This window comes from Zonotrichia leucophrys, chromosome 7, assembly GCF_028769735.1.
Source record: "Zonotrichia leucophrys gambelii isolate GWCS_2022_RI chromosome 7, RI_Zleu_2.0, whole genome shotgun sequence".
NCBI lineage: Eukaryota > Metazoa > Chordata > Aves > Passeriformes > Passerellidae > Zonotrichia > Zonotrichia leucophrys.
The window spans coordinates 33,824,067-33,845,048 of NC_088177.1; the positions used below are offsets into that span (position 1 = coordinate 33,824,067).

Below are 20,982 nucleotides of genomic sequence, written 5' to 3' on the forward strand. Positions count from 1 at the left end.
CTAAGCCCCATTTTGTTCCCAGCCCAACACCTCCCTAGTCCTTATTTTAGGTCTATGGTGCGAGTCCCATTTCTTTGAAGCTAGCCCATATCTGCTGGGAATTCACCAGCCCAGCAACCCTGATGCTTGCAGCAGAGTTTTGGATTAAACACATTTTACTATAGGAGCTGCTACCTCTTCCTTTTCCTTCAGCCTTCAGCTGCTTTTCTCAAACAGGCTCCCAGCTTGCCAGGGGCCACCCATGTGCAACTCACATGTGGCCCCCTTCCTGAGGGCTTGTGTCTGCTTTCACCATTTTTTATATATCTTCATTTTGGATACATTTAGATGCCCCCAAATTGGCATCAGTCACCATGTGCCCATGTTCTGCACACAAACATTGTGTTTAGACACAAATATTTAGACAACACTCTAAATTACAATTTTGGGCACATGTTCTTCTCCCATCTAAGGCTAGTGCCTGCCCATCTCTGCCAGAAACCACTGGTTTAGTGTATCAAGTCCTTGAGTACAGACAGATTTGGAAATGGTTTTAAGGCCAGTTGAGTGATCAGGTGCTTAATGGGTTGCACATTGCATGCTATGGCATTGCTTTTTTGGGGTTAAACCACAGCATGCCTGTCACATGGGCTGGGCTCACATGTGTCCAGCAGTTTTTGTGTGTTTCCCTCTCAGATGTAAGAAAAACTAACTCTGCCCAGAGCAAAGTGCAGAGCACCAGGCAGCTCAGCACAATTTCCAGAAAAAAAACCCAAAAATAAACAAAGAAAAACATTTGATGAAATATCCCAAGATTTTCCTAAATTTGGAAGGTTACAAAAATTGAGTCTTCTGTACTGTGATTACTAGCAACATGGGGTTGTGGATTTGGGATGCCCAAAATACACATGCAAATGAAATACAGATGTCGTGGGCCAGCCTCTGAGAAGGTGCCATCTCAGCATGCATGGAAAAACTCTAGTTTGTGTGCAGAGTACCTGGGTGAGCGGGGTCTGTTCCCCATACACAATGTGGTTGTAGGAGGAGTGCATGTCAACAGGGAGCAGCAGCAGTGATGACATATTTTTGCAAGCACTGCTGCTGCTCCCAACCTCAAAGGTCACACTCAATTTGAGAGAAGCCCAAGCAAAGCCTTCAGCCAGGTAGGGGCTAAGGAGCTATAGCTGAAGTGGGGTGAGCTGTGCAACTCCTCCTACCCCATGCGATGGGAAGCAGATGTTGCCTAGACAGGGAGTGAATAGTCCTGAACGGAGGCTACAGTACCCTTTCTGTAAATGTTCTTCCTCTGGCTCAAACAAGACCAAAGGGTAAGCCTGTGCTCTTCCACACTCCCAGCATTGCTGTGTGTAGTCTTGGTTGCAAGTTAGACTCCCACACAAGCAGAGCCTGGAGATGTCTCTCCAGGCTGGTCTGGACATGGTTTAGCATGTCCATGGGTCTCTGGGGAGGTCCATCAGATTTCCACAATCTGAGGATAAAATCTCACTCCAATGCCATGTTGTAAAACCAGAACTGTAGGCAGCAGGACTCTAAACCCATACAAAACCTCTCCCAAACCCAGGCTCCCCCAGTTCTCCCAGCACACATCTTTGGCTCTCAGTGTGTACATGTGGTGCCCAAGAGACCAGCTGAGCCCCACACTTCCTCCTGTCTCTGGGTAGAACTGGAGGCAGCAGGACCTTGACCTCAGGATTGTTCTGCAGCACACAGAACACTGAGACTGAGTTCAGCTGGAGCTGTGAAGGCTGATGAATCTGTTTTAATGTGCTTTTGTGTCCTCATGCTGCCTCACGGCCCCAAGAGAGTCTCATCCCTAGCTGCAACATGTGTGCCTGGCCTTGGCCTGGGGACGAAGGCGGGGGCTGGAAAAGATCTCAGCACAAAAAAAGCCAAAACCCAAAACCAAAGTGGTTTATTTTAGGATTTCCTGTCAGTGAATGTCTTCTGAAAACACAGGAGCGAGGACAGGCATTATTTTTGGCAATGAGACCCCATTCAGAGAGACAAGGCCGCTGGGGGAGCGGCGCTGCCGACGGGCCGGCCCCTGGCTCTGTTTATTTTCGGCAGGGCTTCATCTGCCCTGCACTGGGAAAAAACAGCCCACTTCTCCCTGCCAGGGTGGATGAAGGCACCATTCTGGGCCTGGCTTTTCAACACTCCAGCACAGAGTTTCTTGGGCCTGAGCAATTAGCAGTAAATGAGCTCTCCCTGCTGCATAGCTCTTAGATGCTGTCATTTCCTGCCAGCCACCAGCTCTGGATGGCAGGTGGATGTCATGAGGCCAGCATATGGACTTAGATGCATAGGATCATTTAGGCTGGAAACAACCTTCAAGATTATTGAATCCAACCAAGGCTTGTCTCCTGTCCGTCATCCTCCAGCAGCATCTCAGGAAGGGGTCTCAGGTGTGTAAATGCAGCACAGGAGGGTTCAGCAGAAACAGAAATTACTCTGTTATCCCTGTCAAGAGTGGCATCAAGCAGCTGGGGACACACTGAGAGGGCTCCCTGCTCCAAAAAGCTCCCATTGCTTTTGCAAACCTCTCATTTTTAGCCTGCTTTGTACCCAGTGTGCTGGATGCTGCACACCTTTCTCTGCAGGACACACTGGACCACAGAGCGGGTCCACATCCCTGGTGTCACCTGTGCACCTGGCACCCAGGTGCTGCAGTGCCTGACAAGCACTGGGACGGAACATCTGGCTTTCAGAGCACTGTGCATGATTCACTGGCATCAGCTCTTCAGGAGTGACCTGGTTTTCCTTTCTCTCCTACCAGCACATCAACAATGATCACATCCATGGGGAGAAGAAGGAGTTTGTGTGCCGCTGGCAGGACTGCACACGGGAGCAGAAGCCCTTCAAGGCCCAGTACATGTTGGTGGTGCACATGCGAAGGCACACGGGGGAGAAGCCACACAAGTGCACGGTGAGCTGGCAGGGGACATCTCACTGGGCAATGGGACACCAGGGTTGGGTGGTCACAGAAATGTGATGGCAGATGTGGGCATGGCTTCAGGTAGGGCTCTACCAGGCCAGCCACTGGCAGCAGCTCAGAGCCAGTCCAGCCCTCTGTGTCTGGGTTACAGCTACTTGCAGGTTAGACCCCAGGCACAAGAGGACAAGGAGTGTGGGTGAGGTGTTAGTGGGCAAAACTGCATTTCCTTGGGAAGAACTATTTCAGAACTGCCACAGAGATCCAAAGCAGCTCAGGACAAGTCACTTAAGGTGAAAATCCAGCCAATTTAGTTGCCTACATCCAAGATAGAAATCCAGTAATGCCACGCTGTGGGGAGGTGCCTAACCCAGGTTGTGTCTAACCTGGCATCACCCACTACAGCTGCTGGGAATGCAAGATTCCCTCACCCATGGACCCAGGCATACACACATGCCTCTTTCTAGCCTGGGAATCTAGGCCAACACCTCCTGCCTCTGCTCTCTTAATCCAGAGGTCAGGTTAAGCCAGAGGTGCTTAAACCCCAAAGAAGGGCTCAGTCTCCAGACCTTCTGCATACCAGCAGCACTGTGCCTAGGGTTCAACACTGCCTGAGGAAGAGTATGGGGTGCTGTTTTGCATCTCAGCCCTGTGGGTGCAGGCTCACTGATCACATGGGAGAGCTGGGCTCTCCTTCTTAGCCTCAAGATAGGAAATCCCAAATGTGCCTTCACACTTGGAGCCTCTCACCACACTGCTTGCTGAGGTGGGGCAGCCAAGGATGCCTGATGCAAGACACAAGAGGGAAGCGAGGTTGTGGAGTTCAGTGACTGTGGTCAGCTGTTGGAAGAGGTGTTCACAATCTCCCTCCTCATCTCCTCCAGCCTTTATTCCTCCCAAAGGTCTTTTCCTCCCTGTCTTTTGATATCCTCTGCTCTCTGCCTTCTCCTCCTGATGGCATTTCATAGCTCCTCTGCGGTCAGCATTACACTGTTCGTCTCCCCAGAGTCTTGGGGATGAGTCTCTTACTGCTCAGCAAATGTCTGAGCCCTCCTCCTGTATCTTCCTCCTCCTCTGCTCCATTAGCCAATTCCAGCCCTGCTCACTCCCTGGCTCTGTCCCAGCTCCTGCTTACAAATATTAGGATATGTATGATTTGCCTGCTGCATGACTCCTTTATCAATCTTCCAGCCTTGTGTTCATTTAATTTAGAGCATAAGCTCCCCCGGGGCACAGGGCCATGTCCTCTGTTTTAATCTTCTAAAGCACTTTGCCCAGTCTAGTGCTTTACCAATCTTCCTTAAAAGTATCAAGAAATATTGATTGTTGGTGCATACAAAGTGAGCACTGAGGGCAAGTCTCGCCTGCCCTTGTAGGCAGAGGGACTCAGGAGACAAAAACAGCAGTGGCTGAATCCTCTTTAGTGCTGTGGTGGAGCAGGAAAAAACACTGCTGCACAATCCTGCCCTTTTCAAGCCTCAGTTTTGTCACACTGGGGCAATGGCAAGGCTATGTTTGAGTCTCAGGTCATCCTCTGCCTCCTGGACAACTGCAGGCCCTCCATGTCCAGTATGTTGCATGTCCCCAAACTGGAGAACCATCATTTTCCAGTGGTCTGGGATAATGGCAGTTCTGCAGACGGTGCCCTTCTGTGGCACAGCATTCCTTGTCCAAGTCTGGCAGTGATTTTTCAAAGCAACAATGGTTTCAGACAAGAAGTTTGTGGTGTACATAAAGCTACGGATGAGCCCAATTGCAGCCTGGGATTTGGTCAAGGATTATTTCAACAGATGACAGCTAGAACTCCCACTGGCATAATCAAGTCCACACGTAAGAGTGGGAACAACTGCTTTGAACATGCACTGGCTGCTTTGCTGAGAAGCTTTTATTTGAAAATGTGGCCTTAGAACTTTTGCTCTTAATAACTGCATTTTTGTGTCAGTATCCAGCAAAACTAGAATGGATGCATGAGTTGTCTCATGCTGAGTTCCCTTTGTTTTCCAGCAAGAGGAATGATGTGTTTCAATAACTGTAGAGACTTGACTTGTAAAGGATTGTTTGTACAGGGCAAGAGAAGAAAGAGATATACTGTGCTACCTCAGAGCTGTGGCATGTTCTGTGGGACAAATGGGCTAATGAAAGTTGTCTGAGGAAAAAAAAACTGGATCCATCCCACCCTGGCAAAGCTGTGGAAGGAATCAGCTCTTGCAGGATGCTTCTGCTGGTCCTTGAAGAGATGTGAATATCTCAAGAGCAGAGCAAATCTGCCTTATGTCCACCATCCCTATGCTAGACCATAAAGGGGATCTTAAGTAAACCTTTGCCAACAAAAATGTTGCATGGGATCACCTGTACCTACATGCTTCACGGGTTTCATGGGCTGCATGTTTGCCTCCCTCCCTAGCAGCCCAGCAGGGCATGTGGAGCCCAGGGCAGCAGGTGCTGTTGCTACTGAATGCAGGTGCCTGTGACCACTCAGCTGCCATGGGAAAATCAGACACAGAGCATGACCTGTCCTGCTGTGGCTCCAGTTTCTTCACTGGCCAAGACTCAAGCAGAGCAATGTGAAGTCTTGTCACAACTGGAGTGAACTTGTAGACATGTTTAAGTGATGTGACTAGAATACAACACATACATTACAGCAGCAGGGACTGCTTGTTGAAATTTAAAGGGTGTCTTTTTGTATAGGAAGTACAGCCTGGGCTTTTCAATGCTCCCAGCTGAACAGGCAGTGCAACATGTAGCTAGAATTTCCAAGGGAGCCTTGCATTTCTTTGTTTTGTCAAGGAGCACTTCAGAGACTTTGGTTGGAGGTGAAACCCTCCCATGCTGAGATGGGGCAGGTGCAGGGAGAAGTCTCCAGCCCAGCCAGAGTGGAGGGTGGCAGGACTTTAAAGCCTCACCACGTCTCCCAAGCTGCTCCTTCTCATTGTGTGGGCAGCTGGTTTCCTTCCAGGAGGAAGGTTCCTGGCCTGTTTCGTCATCCAAAAATCCATCTGTCTTCAAGATTGAGAGTCTTGTTTTTTAAACTGGTAATGTCAGACAGCCTGACCACAGCATCCTCCAAGAGTAAACCCAAGCTGTAATTTGGGAAACTTTAAAGCTTGCTAGATTTCTGTTTGTGTGTTAGGGAACTGTCTGCTCTTTCCAGTGTTGGTGCAAATGGAGTTGCAAGGCTGTTCAGACTGTGGAGAAGCTGTCAGTTCCCTAGGTGGGAAGGAGGGGGCCCCTGTTCTGAGTGTTTTAGATGCAGAGGGTTGGCAGGAGGGGCTAAGAGAGCTCTGGGAGGAGTGGAGGGGTGTTTAGCCCTGCTGGAAAAAAAGAGTCACTTGTTGAAATGTCAGGTGGGTACCCAACAAGGAGTAGCACCTCAAATATGACTCACTGCTGAAACTCTCAGCCTGCTTAGGGAAGCAAATTCTCTCAACAAAGTGGATGTTGTTCCCTAAAACACAAGCCCTTTAAAAAGAAGAAAAAAAAAGAAAGAATGAGAAACAGATTGGAAGGGTTTAGGTGGGGGGAAAATCAAATTTTTCTGGTTAATTAATCACTCCTCATGTGGTTTTTTTATTTTAGTTTGAGGGTTGTTCCAAAGCCTATTCCCGCCTGGAGAACTTAAAGACACACCTGAGGTCCCACACTGGAGAAAAACCTTATGTCTGTGAGCACGAAGGCTGCAATAAAGCCTTTTCCAATGCCTCGGACAGAGCCAAGCACCAGAACAGGACACATTCCAATGAGGTAAGCCTGGGCTCACCACAGCTCAACGGAGGGCTTTTTTTAAATTTTGCTGACAATAAACATACACTTTACACACTGGACGCATGTAAAAAGAAACCTACTGTAATGAGAGGTTTATCTTATTTTTTAATGGGATTTATTTTTGCTAGGGAGCCAGACCACATTAGCTTTATATTTATGAAAGCTGTGTTTGAAATCATAAACAGATGTTAAAGTATGCAAACTTTTTAATCGACTTTGAAAATGAAAACAAGCATTTTCCAAACATATAATTTTTAATAGCACAGATAGTATAGTTGTGCAAGTGGAGTTTAATATTACTGTGGAGCAGACTTGCAGTAATATAACAGCTACCCTGGATCCTGATGCTCTGGAAATAATAGTCCCTCCATCATTTGATGTACAATGATAGAGCACAATGCAATGCTTTGTTAACCTTGGATAATTAAGACCCACTATTAGTAGTTGGGGAGCAGAGGAAATTGCCTTTATTGTAACGCATGTGATGGTCTGTTGCAATCAACCACGGCCGACGATTGAAATTTATATTACCACTAATTAGCTGACAGGGGAAGAAAAACAACACTCTAAAGTTCTAATAGTGTTTTCAGCCATGGAGAATTCAGTCTGTAGCCTAATTTGCAACAGTTAAATATAGACTATTGGAGAATGGAACACAGTTGCCACGGTTGACAGCCTTTTGAAGCGATGCTGTGTCTACAAAGGGTTTGTTGGGAGTATTTTTATCTCTGGCATAGTATCAGTCAGTGATAACCAAAGCTCTGTAGGTTTCAGAGATTCTGTTTGAGTCAGAATGAGGACTCAAAATCTAGAATCCTCTTCCAGGCCGAGACGATGCTGAGATGGACTGATAAATTACTAGAATCCCAGAGTTGTTTGAACTGGGTTGGGTATGAACCCAAACGTCAGAAGTGTTCTCCACCAGCAAGACACAGGTAAAAATTAACCCATATCCACACTTAAACTGGATAGTTTGTAGTTGTTTTAAGGCTACACCTACCTTGAGGCCAGGAGGGACTAAAAAGGTAGGTTGCAGCCTCTCGTCTGCTCAGCATCCTGCATTCCCGGTAAGTGGTGTTTGGCTACATAATTTTTCTATGTTAAAGCTTCTTCTCCTGAAAGGTAGGCAATTGTGGCTTAATCTCACATTTTAGGTGCTGGAAATTGCTCATTCGCCAGCCATGGATGCTTTTTCCGCCTTCCTCCTGTGCTGGATCTATTGTCCCTTTCATTGTTGATATTTCCACATCTTAATTTTGCAGTGTTAAGTCACTCTCTGTATTCTCACTCATAAGCTGTATAAATCAATCAGGCCACTGAAGATTTACATTTTTGCAACTTTGTTTCCTCTCTTAAAGGAAATTTGCATCTCCCTTCAATTCATACGGATTCTCATGTGAATGGATCATAACTGCTGGTACAGCTCTCAGTGCTGGATACAGACTCACTCAGCCCAGTCTCTGCACATTGACAGCATGTGAGCGACTTTTTTGAGTCGCTGACATAGATCACTTGAGCTCAGATCCCTGGGGCTTTACCAGGTGGTGTGCTAGGCAAGGCAGTTTCCCATCTGAGGCAGCTAATGTTCCATGTGGAATTTTCATTTTGAATGTGTTAGTAAATGTAATTTCTCCAATGGGTTCAGATTCCCAAGTGTTCCAGATCAGGAGCTGCATTGGATCTGGGATGACTCCTCGCTTATCTGAGCAGAGCTTGAACACACTTGAAAGTCAGATCATTTGGGTTCCCCTTATGCAAGAAGGTGAGGCTGTAGGGCAGGAGCATCCAGCTCCAGGTCTCTTGTGGACCCTGATCTAAATATGCTGGCACGTGGCACAAGCTGCCTTCAAACAACACAAATCAAAGACTCAGATAACAGATAGGGATGTTATCCTCTGCAATTGCTTCTCCTAAAGTACACCTACCCCTTCTCTGGTGTAGGAACAGCACAGCCACTAGTGGAGGATCTGTACCAGACCAGCCGGCCCTGCCACAGGAACTGTAAGGCACTGCCACTATTCAAACCATCTTACATTTTGCAGTCATGCTTATTTCTGAACTGCTGTTCAACCCTCCTTGATGCAGTACAGAAACACCCCAAGACTGTGGGAGATCTGTAGGCTGCATACAACGGCTCTCTGGGCCATATTTTTGACACCCTCTTTGTGAGGATCATATGACACAATCCTTTACACCAGCTGGTATCCCTCACAGCAAAGCTCCTCACACTGGGCAGCAGGCCCAGGCAAGGGTCCTGTGTCCAGCTGTGGCCGTGACCACTGGCTTAGCAAACTGTACTGAGACCTTGGCTCACAAAACCACACAAATGCAAAGCAGAAGTTTGTGGCTGTGAATATTTCCCATTACCCATTGGTAACTCTATTGTGGTTCCTAGCTACCTTCTAAATATTTTCCTCTGCTTGCAATGTTTACTTGGAATACACCAGTTTCAGAGTTAGTCATCCCAGTCTCCTCTAAGGGGGAAGTTCCAGGTTCCCTGTGTTTGTCACTGTCATTGTGTGACCGGACGTAGGTGTATGGTCCAAACATGCTGAAGTTCAAGGCTGGGGATGTGTTACCACACTGGCTTTGGTTTGATTGTTGAAATGTCATACACACTACATTTTAAACTTTCAGTGACTCTTTGAATCCCTTCAGGGGATACCTTCAAAGTTACACCTGGAAAAGGGGCTTTCATCCTGTGACCCCTCTCCAATGCATACACAGAGGAGAGCCTTGAGTTTATAGCCAGCCAAAGACTCAGAGTGACATTTTCAGAAACTCAGGCTGAACAAAGGTAAAACACATAAATCCAGTTATGCTTTGTGTGTGGGAAGTTCTCCAGTTCTCCCACCCTCAGGGGTATCACCCTGTATGTGCATGAGCATGGGAGGGAGGCATCTGAGACATCTAAACTCTTGACTTCACTAGGTTGAAAGATGTCGCTAGATGTCAGAATCTGGATAACCCAGGGACAGATGAAGGCACACCAGTGAAACAGCAGTTGTGCCTAGCTCAGTTGCAATGGGTATGGCCTGATGAAGAGGATGATTGAATCCCCTTAGGTGGAGTGTCTGGTGTCTAAGCAACAGTGATCATGTTACCCTAATTGCTGGGGTCTGAAAAATCAGAACTGTTGAGCCTAAAGGATATTTATAAAAATTCTTTGAGCTGCTCATATACAGGAATTTTTCAGCACATGTTGTGGGGATTCTGTTCTTTGTAATAAGGCTTAATAACAGTAGTAGGATTTCTATAATGCTTGTCCGAGAGGTTGCAAGGTATTTTTAAACAAACTATTTTAATTTTTGTGCTTTGGTTTACCCAGCTTTAAAATATATTTACCTCAGTGGGGTGTAATGTGGATTTAGCTGGTTTGAATGACGTGCCAGGATCAGTCAGGAAGCATGCTTTTGAATACAAAACAGACTTTCAGTGTTTTTCATGTGATGATGCTGGCTTTCTGCAAGGAATAAATACCCCTTTTTATTTTTTCACTTAAGTTCCTGGACAAAATTACAAAACAAATTTTTGAAAAAATTAAAAGGAATGGTCATTTTGGGTAGCCTTCAAATAACATGTCTGTTTTTTCTCATAGATCTATCCTGCATTGGTAGGAAAATACACAGAGTAGTTGTGAGACCAAAAGTGGAACTTGGGATGAATTCTGAGCTTCCAGTGCAGCAGCACCAGCTCAAACAACTGCAGTGCTAATACACTTTGGAATTGGAGACTCAGTAAAATAAAAAAAGTTTAAAGGAATAAAAATATCTGTTGCCGATTTCTGTTTCCAGAAGCATGGCTTCAGCCTTGTTTTCCTGTGGCAATCAATGATTCATGAATTCGGGGTAGAGTGCTGTCGTCTGAAAAAAACATTGCATGCCTGTGGTTTGTTTTGCACAATAGCAGATTTCAAGGTGACAGGTGCTGGAGTGGTGTGATAGATTGAGTAGGGTGAATCCAGCCTGGCTTGAATTCACTGGACTTCCATCAGCCAAAAGGTTTCAGACATTTTCTTGGTGTAGACCCCACCTTAGCAGAGCGAATGTCTTATGTCCAGTCCGCTACATCACCTCCTTCCCATCCTTAATCAGGAAACATTCCTGTGGCCACCCGAGCAAATACATACACGGGAAAGTAATACTAGGAAAGTATTTTGTGAATTCTTAGCTGTCTTTTGATCCAGAAACTGAAAACAAGAAGTTTAGCCAACATGAAATGACAAGCCAAGTCTGTGTGGATCAGCAGCAGCCCATACATCACATCTTCCATATCTCAGTCTTTACAGAGTCCTGTGGAGCAGATGCTCCACATTTTGCTGCTGCCTGCTGCTGTGCTCATTGTATTTTCTTGGCCCATACACTGTACTTGGAATATTTGGGCTTATTCTAAATATAACCCAAGGTTTGTTTGTGTTGACAGAAGCCCTATGTGTGTAAAATCCCCGGCTGCACGAAGCGGTACACGGACCCCAGCTCCCTCAGGAAGCACGTCAAGACGGTGCACGGGCCCGATGCGCACGTCACAAAGAAGCAGCGCAATGACGTCCACCCGAGGCCACCTCCGCTCAAGGAAAACGGGGACAACGAGGCCAGCGCCAAGCAGAGCAGCAAGGTGGCAGAGGAGAGCCCCGAGGCCAACAGCACCACCAGGAGCATGGAGGATTGCTTACAAGTCAAAACGATAAAAACAGAGAATTCTGTGGTAAGAGCAGTTGCTTTTGGCAGAAATGACAGAAATCAGTGGCTCCTTATCTCTCTGATGCAGTAGGGGCATGAAGCATTTGTATTCCATTCACCTCTCTGGGCAGGTGTCCTTCAACCCTAGAGTTCAAGTCCAGAAATGAATCTGCAGGTCAGGGCACAGTCCACTGCATTTTGTATCTTCCTGCCCAGCATCATAAATTCCTGCCCTTGTAGTCACGAGGGCTGTGTGGTGCCCTTTGCTGAGGTTGGCATTCCTGTGCTCTGAAAGTGGGTAAAACCCAAGAGTGTGGTCAGATGAGCTTTACCTACCTCACCAGTTTAAATTGAGCAATGACCACAGGGCACAGATTGATGAGTGCTTCTTGAAGCAAAGGTCCTGGCTTAAGCAGTCCCTTTTCTCCTCCCCCCTGCAACCTTCTCTCCTTTTCTTTCTAGTGCTGCTGTTTGATGAAGTCAGTGGGGATAAAACTAGCTGTTCTATTTTTGTTGAGTATCTTAAAGCAAGTTCAATTCCTTGTCCACCATACACAGAAGCACAAAATCCCTGGGGTTGTCAGGGACCTCTTGAGATCATCTAGTCCCACCTCCCTGATCAGCCCAGGTTGGCTGGAGCAGATTTCTCAGGAGTACAGAAATTCAATACATGGCTCCCAGCTGCCATAGAAAATTGTAGCGAGGTGATGAGGCAAGGGAGTGAAATTAGGAATAAACTGTGGCCCACAGAGTACAGACTGTCACTCAGCCATGATCAAGCTTTACAGCTCCAGCACCTGAAGCAAAGACTATTTATCAGCTTTCTGTTCATTACAGCAGCTCCACAATTGGCAGTAGTGTGGTCAGTGGTACTAAGGAGCTGTGTATAGTGGTGCTTTCAAACAAATCAAACCTCTTCCACCCCATCCAGGATGGAGGAGGTGATTGAGTGTTGCAACATATGAATCACTTTTACCTTTTGATGTTTCTTTTCACTTTTGTACCCAAAGTTCTGGTCTGTTGCATCAGCTCAGGGTGGGACAGGGTATGAGCTGCATACAGAAGAAAAGACCTTCACCTGCAAAGGAGTGTTCCCATATTCCCCAGACTTCCCACTTGAGCTGAAAGGACTTTGAGCTCCAAAGTACATATTTTCTTGATTTGAATCCAGGCTAAAAGATTGTTATTCCTGTGAAAAACATGCCCTGGAGCTACAGAGATTTTCTCAGAAGGGTTAGGGGATGTGTTGTTGGACAAATTACTAATGAGCAGCATGTTTCAGTTAAGAAAAAATTTAGTATTTACACATCCACAGTGTCTCTAATTGACTAAAAAAACAGTTTCCTGTGATGAGGTTCTGTACTGTGTTACAAAAGCTGAGTGTGAGAACCACTGGACAGAATGACCTTTCTCCAATACTCTTCCTCCATGTGTTTTGTTGTTTTTTTTCCTATGAAAACACTGACAAAATTACAGCTCCCCACCCTGCTTCTCCTGAAGGTATGGGCTTGTTTTCCACTCTGTGCTCCCAGGGTTCCAGCCAAGCCATCTCACGGGCAGCAGGGCCCTGGGCCGTGTGTTTCTCTTCACTGTCCCTCTCCAGCATACTCCCCTTGTGCACCTCTGACAGGTGCCATCTCCTCTGGTGGGTCCACATCCAGCTCCTGTTTCGTGGTTAAGGTCAGGGTGGTGGGAGGGGTGAGATGCCTCACTAGTTCCCATCACTCCCAGGCTCCTTGTTTTTACCTATATTTGTGTGTCACCCCAAACCCATGTAAACAGGTAGAATGTCTCTCCTAGGAGCTTTTATTTGTGCCCCCAAAGAGGGAAGGCAGGAAAGATGGGGTATGGGAGTGGGGGGTATGTTGGTAATTTGTGCTGTATTCTGCATTTCCCTCTTTCTCCTTTTACTAACCTGGTCCTTTTTGTTAATGCTGTCTTTGTCCTAACAACCTGTTCTTTATTCCCACTTACCCTTCCTTACTCTACCTTCCTAAGGACAGTCGGTACTAAGGTGAGCAAAGAAATCCTTTGTATTAAAATAGCTGTGTAAAGCATGATCTTCTGCAGATCTCTGTCTACATTTAACCCTCACAGGGTGGAAGTGGAAGTATGTGGGGCAGTGGGGAGGGATAGGAGAAATTTGCTTGAGTGCAGAAAGGGGGAGGATGCAGTGCCTGAGGATTCCCTTTGCCACCTTTCTCCCAGCATCACAACTTGCCATTAAATACTGGGATTGCAATTGCCTAGACTGAAGGGCAATCAGAGCCAGTCAGCCCTGCCCATGGGGGGCTGCTATGGAGTAAAAAACAACACTGCAGCACTCCCATTCCCACCTTGGCCCAGGGCAGAGTACTTTGCCTTTTCAGCACTCCCATTTTTGGCTGGAGCATGGGCCTGGAGCAGAAAAGCCAGGCATCCTGTTTGGTACCAGCAGCAGAGCAAGTTCAGACCACATAGTGTCTGCTGCAAATAAACTACTCAATGTGAGTAGTTTACATTCCTAATGTAAATAAAATAAATATTTATGGTGCTTATCTGCCTTATCTGCAAGTGGGAGTTTGCAAACAGTGAGCCAGGTTTTTATCTGGTGGGGAAGTTTGTCAGCTAACATAATTATATGTTAGGATATTTTAAAGACAGAAGTACGTTGTGTCTGAAATACTTAAGCCTTGATCCCATGTTAGATAAGCCAGTGTTTGCTGCAATATACCTTGCACAACCAGGTGACATGCTGCTTTTCTTCGAGAAACATCTGTCCTTCTTGTGGAGGAAGAACATTTGGTCTCTCTCCATCTTGCAGTTGAATCACCATGGTTTTTCCAGCTGTGGTGTGCTGTCCCATCCTCCTCTCACAGGGAGGAGGCATCTGCCTTTTGGAAAAGCTGCGATCCTGCAGCAGGGAGGGGTAACAAGACAAGGGAGAGCCTAAGATGGGAGCTCTCCTAGCCCCCAGGACTAGCACTGGGGTTGTTGGGCTCCTGATTTCTTCCCATCCATATTTTCACCTGCCCAACTATTTTTCCTCTTTTCTGTCCCCAAGATGTGTCAGTCCAGTCCTGGTGGCCAGTCGTCATGCAGCAGTGAGCCATCACCCCTTGGCAGCACCAACAACAATGACAGTGGAGTAGAAATGAACATGCACAGCGGGGGAAGTCTGGGAGATCTGACGGCGTTGGATGACAACGCTCCTGTCGTGGACTCAACAGTCTCATCTGGTAACTCAGCAGTCAGCCTGCAGCTAAGGAAACACATGACGACGATGCAACGACTTGAACAGCTCAAGAAGGAGAAACTCAAGACAGTTAAGGATTCCTGCTCATGGGTGAGCCCAGCTCCACAAGCCAGAAACACCAAGCTGCCTCCCATCTCAGGAAATGGTAAGCCCTGGGCCTGGACCATGTCCTGTAGAAACCTTTCAGAGTTTGACTCTGGTTTCATAACCAAGAGTCTGCCCTGGAGGAATGAGGATCATTCCTTATTGCCTCTGAGTCATGCTTTGATAGATAAAAATGTCAGGTAAAATGGACAGCTTGGGTGTAAACACGGCCATCTGGTGATGTGCAAGAGAAACCCAGGTGCTCAGTTCTACAGACGTATGAAGGGAGACAGAGGTTTTGGTGTCCTTGTTCCTGAGCTTACCCAGAACCCAGACACAGCTGTCCCAATTGTCTCAGTTACAGCCACAAGACTGGTGGCATTTTTTCTAGCAGTAGGAGTTCCCCGAGGGCTAATGTGCTTCCTGGGAGACCACTGGAGCACAGCAGCAATCCAGACAAGACCTCTCTCCATAATCTTTCTCTGACAGAAGCCTTTTGTCACTCAGAAACTCCTGGCTATTGCCTCCAGCTTCGTATGCTTGTTTCCCACTGGCTGGTGATTCCTGGTAAAAGCATCTTTTTGAACCCTCTGGAGGTCCTCTAACTTTGCCAAGAAATCCAAAGGCATAGTGCCTGGGTTATACTAGATCTCAGAGCTTCTTGGGTTGCTCTTGGAAGAGCCTTTGAATGTCAGCTTTTGGGTCCTCAGGCTGCTCTCCCTGACTGCTGTGCATCTGTCCCAGAGAGTAGCTGTGGCTGTAGCTGTGTGCTGTCCCTGTGGCACTGTTCACACCAGTCCTACCTTTGTCCTGCTGAGGGAAGCCCACGTGGAGACATTTCCTCAGAAGCTGAGTATAAGGGTGTACATGTTACAAACACTCTGCAGCAGGCACTTTTTAAGTTCTCTCCCAAGCCTTCTTGCTCCCTTTGCATGAACACAGAGCTAGAAGTGAAGCTTTGAATTCACTAGCACCACATGAAATTCATCATCACCCCCATTAAATATTTGGGGATGGCTTTGTGGGTCTGTATTCTGACACCTAGAACACCACAAAGTGAAATTTCTCAGCTAACTAAACCTTTTCCTTCCCTGCAACCTTTCTTTCAGGCTCTGTTCTAGAAAACAGTGGTGGTTCTTCAGCTATGCTGCCCAACCCCAGAATAATGGAGCTGTCTGTCAACGAGGTTACGATGCTGAACCAGCTCAACGAGCGCCGTGACAGCACAACGAGCACCGTCAGCTCTGCCTACACTGTCAGCCGCAGATCCTCAGGGATCTCCCCGTACTTCTCCAGCCGCCGTTCCAGCGAGGCTTCCCATCTCGGGCACCGCCCCAACAACACCAGCTCCGCCGACTCCTACGACCCCATTTCCACGGATGCCTCCCGCCGGTCGAGCGAGGCGAGCCAGTGCAGCGGGATGCCGGGTCTGCTGAACCTCACACCAGCTCAGCACTACAGGCTGAAAGCAAAGTACGCTGCTGCCACAGGGGGCCCTCCTCCCACCCCCCTGCCAAACATGGAGAGGATGACCCTGAAGAACAGGATCTCACTGATGGATGGACCAGACCCCACCTTGCCCTCCGTCCGCCTCCCACCGGGCCCCAGGCGTTGCAGCGATGGTAACACCTATAGCTACCCATCAGCTCCAGCATTTCCCCATGAGGTGCAGGGCAACTGCACGAGACGGGCAAGTGACCCTGTGAGGAGACCTCCTGGAGACCCCCAGGCTCTCCCACGAGTTCACCGCTTCAACAGCACCAACAGTGTGAACCCCTTCCATCCTCCACAGCCCACAGACAGGAGGAATTTTGGTCTCCCGAGCTATGGGCGCTCAGACGGGAGCCTGCCCCGGCACTCCTACTCACCCCGGCCCCTGAGCATCAGTGAAAACATCGCCATGGAAGCCATGTCCGGGGAGGCAGACGTGCCCATTGGAGATGATGACATTATGCTGCCAGATGATGTGGTACAGTACATCAAGTCCCAGAACAATGGGACAGTGGCCGAGAGCACTTCCATGGGGTACAACAATGAGATGCAGAACTTCCAAGGAAGTGGGAAGCTGCAGCCTCCAGCCTTGCCCAGCCAACGCAGGATGGCAGTGGCTGAGGCAAGCATGAGCCACTTGGGACCCATGATGGCAGAGTGTTCCATGAGTTTTGATACTTCTTCAGACATGAATAAAAATAACATGCCTGTCCAGTGGAATGAAGTCAGCTCAGGCACAGTTGATATCATGTCCAATCAGTCAAAGCAGCAGTTCTCACAAGGGAATTTAGCAGTGGTCCAGCAGAAGCAGAACTTTGGTCAGTACCAGAACTACAACCAGCAGCAGATGCAGCTGCCAGACAACAGCATGAATGCAACTCAACAGAGCTTTATGCAAAGAAACATGGGCATGGATGGGCAGAGGCTGAACTGCATGCAGCTGCGGCAGCAGCACATGAGCCTAGGTCCCAGCATGAACCCCGACATGGGCTTGCACACAGGGTATAACCAACCACACCAGATGCTGAGCCCCAGTGCAGTCAGTGGCAACCCAAATCAGATCTCTCCTAATTGCAGCAACATGGCAGCAAAGTCTGGACCCCACCTTCACCCTCAGCAGATGGACATGGCAGCCAACCCTTCCTTGATGGTCAGGAGCAACAGTGAGCGCACAGCGCTGGGACAGGTCATGCACGAGCCGAGTCAGCAGAACTACTCATCTCAGCCAAGCCACCTGAACTTCCCTGTGGCCCAGGAGACCTTTCCTCAGCCCATCATGACCTCCAATCAGCCCAGTTTTGAGCCTCAGCAGAGCGTGGTGGGTTCCGCTGCGCAGGCATATCCCCCTGGCATGATCCAGCCTCATCCTCCACCGGAGCCAAACCCGGGCAGCAGACCCCGAGGGGTCCGCCCCGCCCAGCAGCTGGGCTACATGAGAACTGCCCATCCTGCAAACACCATCAGCTCTGGCCAGGAGACAGCGGAGGCCATGCACAAAAGAACCAGTGACGTGCTGCTGGCACCAGCCCAGCAGTGCGGGGACGGCACGAGGGACAACAGCTTGATGTACTATTACGGCCAAATCCACATGTATGAGCAGAACAACGGCTTCGACAACCACGCGGACTGTCAGGTCAGGCAGCAGCAGTGCACACAGAGCAGCAAGCCAGCCACTCTGCCTTCCCCAGGAACAAATCAGGTGTCCAGCACAGTGGACTCTCAAGGTCTTGAGCCACCCCAGATAGATTTTGATGCCATCATGGACGATGGGGACCATTCAAGCCTGATGTCGGGCACCCTGAGCCCCAGCATCCTGCAGAACCTCTCCCAGAACTCCTCTCGCCTGACGACTCCACGAAACTCTCTGACACTGCCCACCATACCTGCGGGGATCAGCAATATGGCAATAGGTGACATGAGCTCCATGCTAACCACGCTGGCAGAAGAGAGTAAATTTCTAAACATGATGTCGTAACGGTAAAGCACAAGGCCTTGGTGCTATCCAAGGGGCTTTGCGTGAAGCAGTTGTATGAATGTGCTTTTCAAAAATAATCTGTTTCAATAGAGTAGGGTTTTTTATAAGTGTTAAATACATTAAAGGATTTCAAAATGAAAATTTTAAAAAGTCTGTGTACAGAATTATGTAAACTTTATGCAGGCAGTTCAGTACCACAAGGGTGCACCTCTAGTATTATTTTTTTGGCTTGGTTTCCCGGAGCACTGAACAGTATCACCACCAAGCTAGGAGACAGCATAAAGGTGGTTAGAGATGAAACCCTCCCTTCTGGGAAGCCCTGTAAATAGCCCTCCCCATCGTTTTTCTGTTAGTTACATTTGCAAAAAATTCCATTTTCAACCCACCCCAGAAAGAAATGGGAGGATGCATTTTTTTGTTAGAATAAAAGCCATACTATGTATTCTGCTCTGATGAGAGTAGGGTTTAGTTAGGTCTCCAAACAAGCCCTCTGCCAGCAGTATTGTTTTATACCATAAATACCTTTGTACCTTGCAAAGAGCGACGTTTCCAAATGGCTTCTCAGCAAAGTGCCTTACCATGCTTTCTTGTTAAGTAGCCAAGGCCTCTCTTCCTTTAAAAATCAAATGTAGTGTATTGTCAGAAGCATATATAAAATGTACATTTATAAAAACATAGTGGTGTTTCTGAGAAAACATTGGAAAGACACATTGATGAGACACATAAAAGGTGAATGCACACTTTGATCAGATGTGTTTACAACGTGGTTTATATCATGTGCAGAGTGGAGCAGAGGTCTGGGAACAGCAATCACTGGGAAATAATCCCCCGTGGCAGGAAGGCTCTGGCATGCAGACTGACACACATGCATAACTTTGCACCTTCTGAACACAGTGACTTTCTGCCAGTGCCCCACATGCATCTTTAATGTCAGAGTGCTGGAGCACATGTTACTGGATCCCTGTGCAGCTTTGCAGCAGCTTTGCTCTCTGGTGGGGAGCTGAGGTGCTCACATAAACAAGTGATGGTGATGGAGAGACTTCTACAATCGTCCCAGCCCAGTGTGCACTGTGACAGCTCTGGGGGAGCAGGTTAATCTGCCAGGTTCATCTGTGTGATGTGCTCAGTGCAGGGTTCTGTCTGGGCTCCATGTGCACAACTGGTGCCTTGCTGCACTGATATGGGGCCAAGCATAAGCCAATACACCCTGCCCCACAAGCAGGCTTGTTGGCATGCACCCAGTGCTAGCTTAACGTGTCCCGCAGCATGAAAAAACTGCTGTATCTGAAAAATATACCAGGGTCAACCTGAGTTGTTCATTTGAGTAGCAGACTGCAGCTGCAGCCTGCAGCACCTGCACCAGCAGACTGCACCTGCAGCACTAAACGTGTGTATAGTCTCAAAACAGGAATTTGAGTCAGAATAGTAGCTTGGTCAGTGAGAATCTCTTGGAACCATCATTGGGGAAGAGATGGGAGGAGCAGGGCCTCCTGAAGTCAAATTCTCCACCAGAATATAACTGCTCATAAAATAGTGATCAGCTGCTTCCAGGACAGTCCCCCCTGCCAGTAAGTTGATCTTTGTTGTATTATTTATTTTTGCTGTCGTTAGACAAAAGGGTAGAAGCAGTGGGGTGCATGTACTTGGGAGGAGGCCTTGCTTAATTTCAGACTGCGTTGGACAAGGACAACTCCTCTCATCCTGCTCTCATAGCCTCAAATGCTTTGTACCCCATATGTTGAAGGGCAGGGAACAAGTGTGACACCCCCCCCAGGTTTTTGCAGCTGGACTGAGTAGAGCTTCACTGTTTCCTTCCCATCTCCCTGTCATATCAGTGTCATGTTCTCATTTGCATCTACTCTGTCCCCTGCACAGGACCAGGACAGCTCTATAAAGGTGTTTTCTGGTGTCCTTGCTTTCCTTTTGCACAAACTGATGTCAGGCCCAGTATCACCAGGGACTGACATGGAAATGCCATGTGCTGCCTCGAGGCAAACTGTGATATCAGGTGGGCAGGAGCTGTGCTTGGCAGAGGTGGATCAGGGCAGTTTTGCTGCCAGGAATCCCTGGGTATGGCTGGTGCAGGGAGGTGCTGCTCAGCATCTGCAGTCTCATCATCCTCATCCCAAAGGCAGAGGGTGCTCTCGGCCCTGCCCTTCACCCCTCCATGATTCCTGCTGATGTCCAGGGTGCATGAGGACAGGGAAGCAAAGGTGCCTGGCTGTTTATTTGTGTCTCCTGTGAAAGTTGTGTTTAAAGGGATTGTTTTATAGTCTGCTGTATATATTCTCCTGCAGTTACTGACCTTGCCCTTCCCTTCGCATTTATGAAAAGAGGGCAGTACATGTTTTTAGGACATTATATGTTGTCCTGGACGCTTGGAGTACAACTGGGCATCCCTTATGCTGAGATGGATCAGGCTTTCATGTGTCCTTTGATTGCTAATGACTTTTTTAACAGCTGCATAGGGCAGCAATGGCTCCTGAGTCCCTCCTCACAGATATCTCATTAGCAAACGTTCAAATACAGAAGCAAAACCAAATCTCCAATGACTTGAGATTTTTTTGGACTTTCGAGTGGTGGTCTTCCTTCATTTACTGAAAAAGTATTATAATAATCTTTCCAGCACTGTATATATTATGTATAGAAGACATCATTACTAAAAGTACTGTAGGTGAATTGTTCTGTCAAATTTATATCCTAAGAACATTTTTAGCTGTTTTCTACATCATAAGAATGGAGGTAACATGCTGAACCTGTATATAAACCTTTTGTACATTAAAAAGTAATTTTTTTTTTCATAATTCATTGTGTCTCTTGTTAT

General features: G+C 47.6%; 1 protein-coding gene across 4 annotated transcripts in view; it reads left to right on the forward strand.

The window, feature by feature from the left end:
* GLI2 (GLI family zinc finger 2) overlaps nt 1-20,758 on the forward strand; it is a 187,234-nt gene extending 166,476 nt beyond the window's left edge. For all 4 annotated transcript variants that reach the window (XM_064718371.1, XM_064718374.1, XM_064718373.1 and 1 more), the window contains 5 exons: nt 2,777-2,926; nt 6,509-6,673; nt 11,117-11,398; nt 14,417-14,753; nt 15,802-20,758. In XM_064718371.1, the coding sequence (XP_064574441.1) occupies nt 2,777-2,926; nt 6,509-6,673; nt 11,117-11,398; nt 14,417-14,753; nt 15,802-18,158 (3,291 nt within the window). In that variant the 3' untranslated portion in view covers nt 18,159-20,758. The remainder of the gene's footprint in view (nt 1-2,776; nt 2,927-6,508; nt 6,674-11,116; nt 11,399-14,416; nt 14,754-15,801) is intronic.
* Nucleotides 20,759-20,982: the final 224 nt, after the last annotated feature.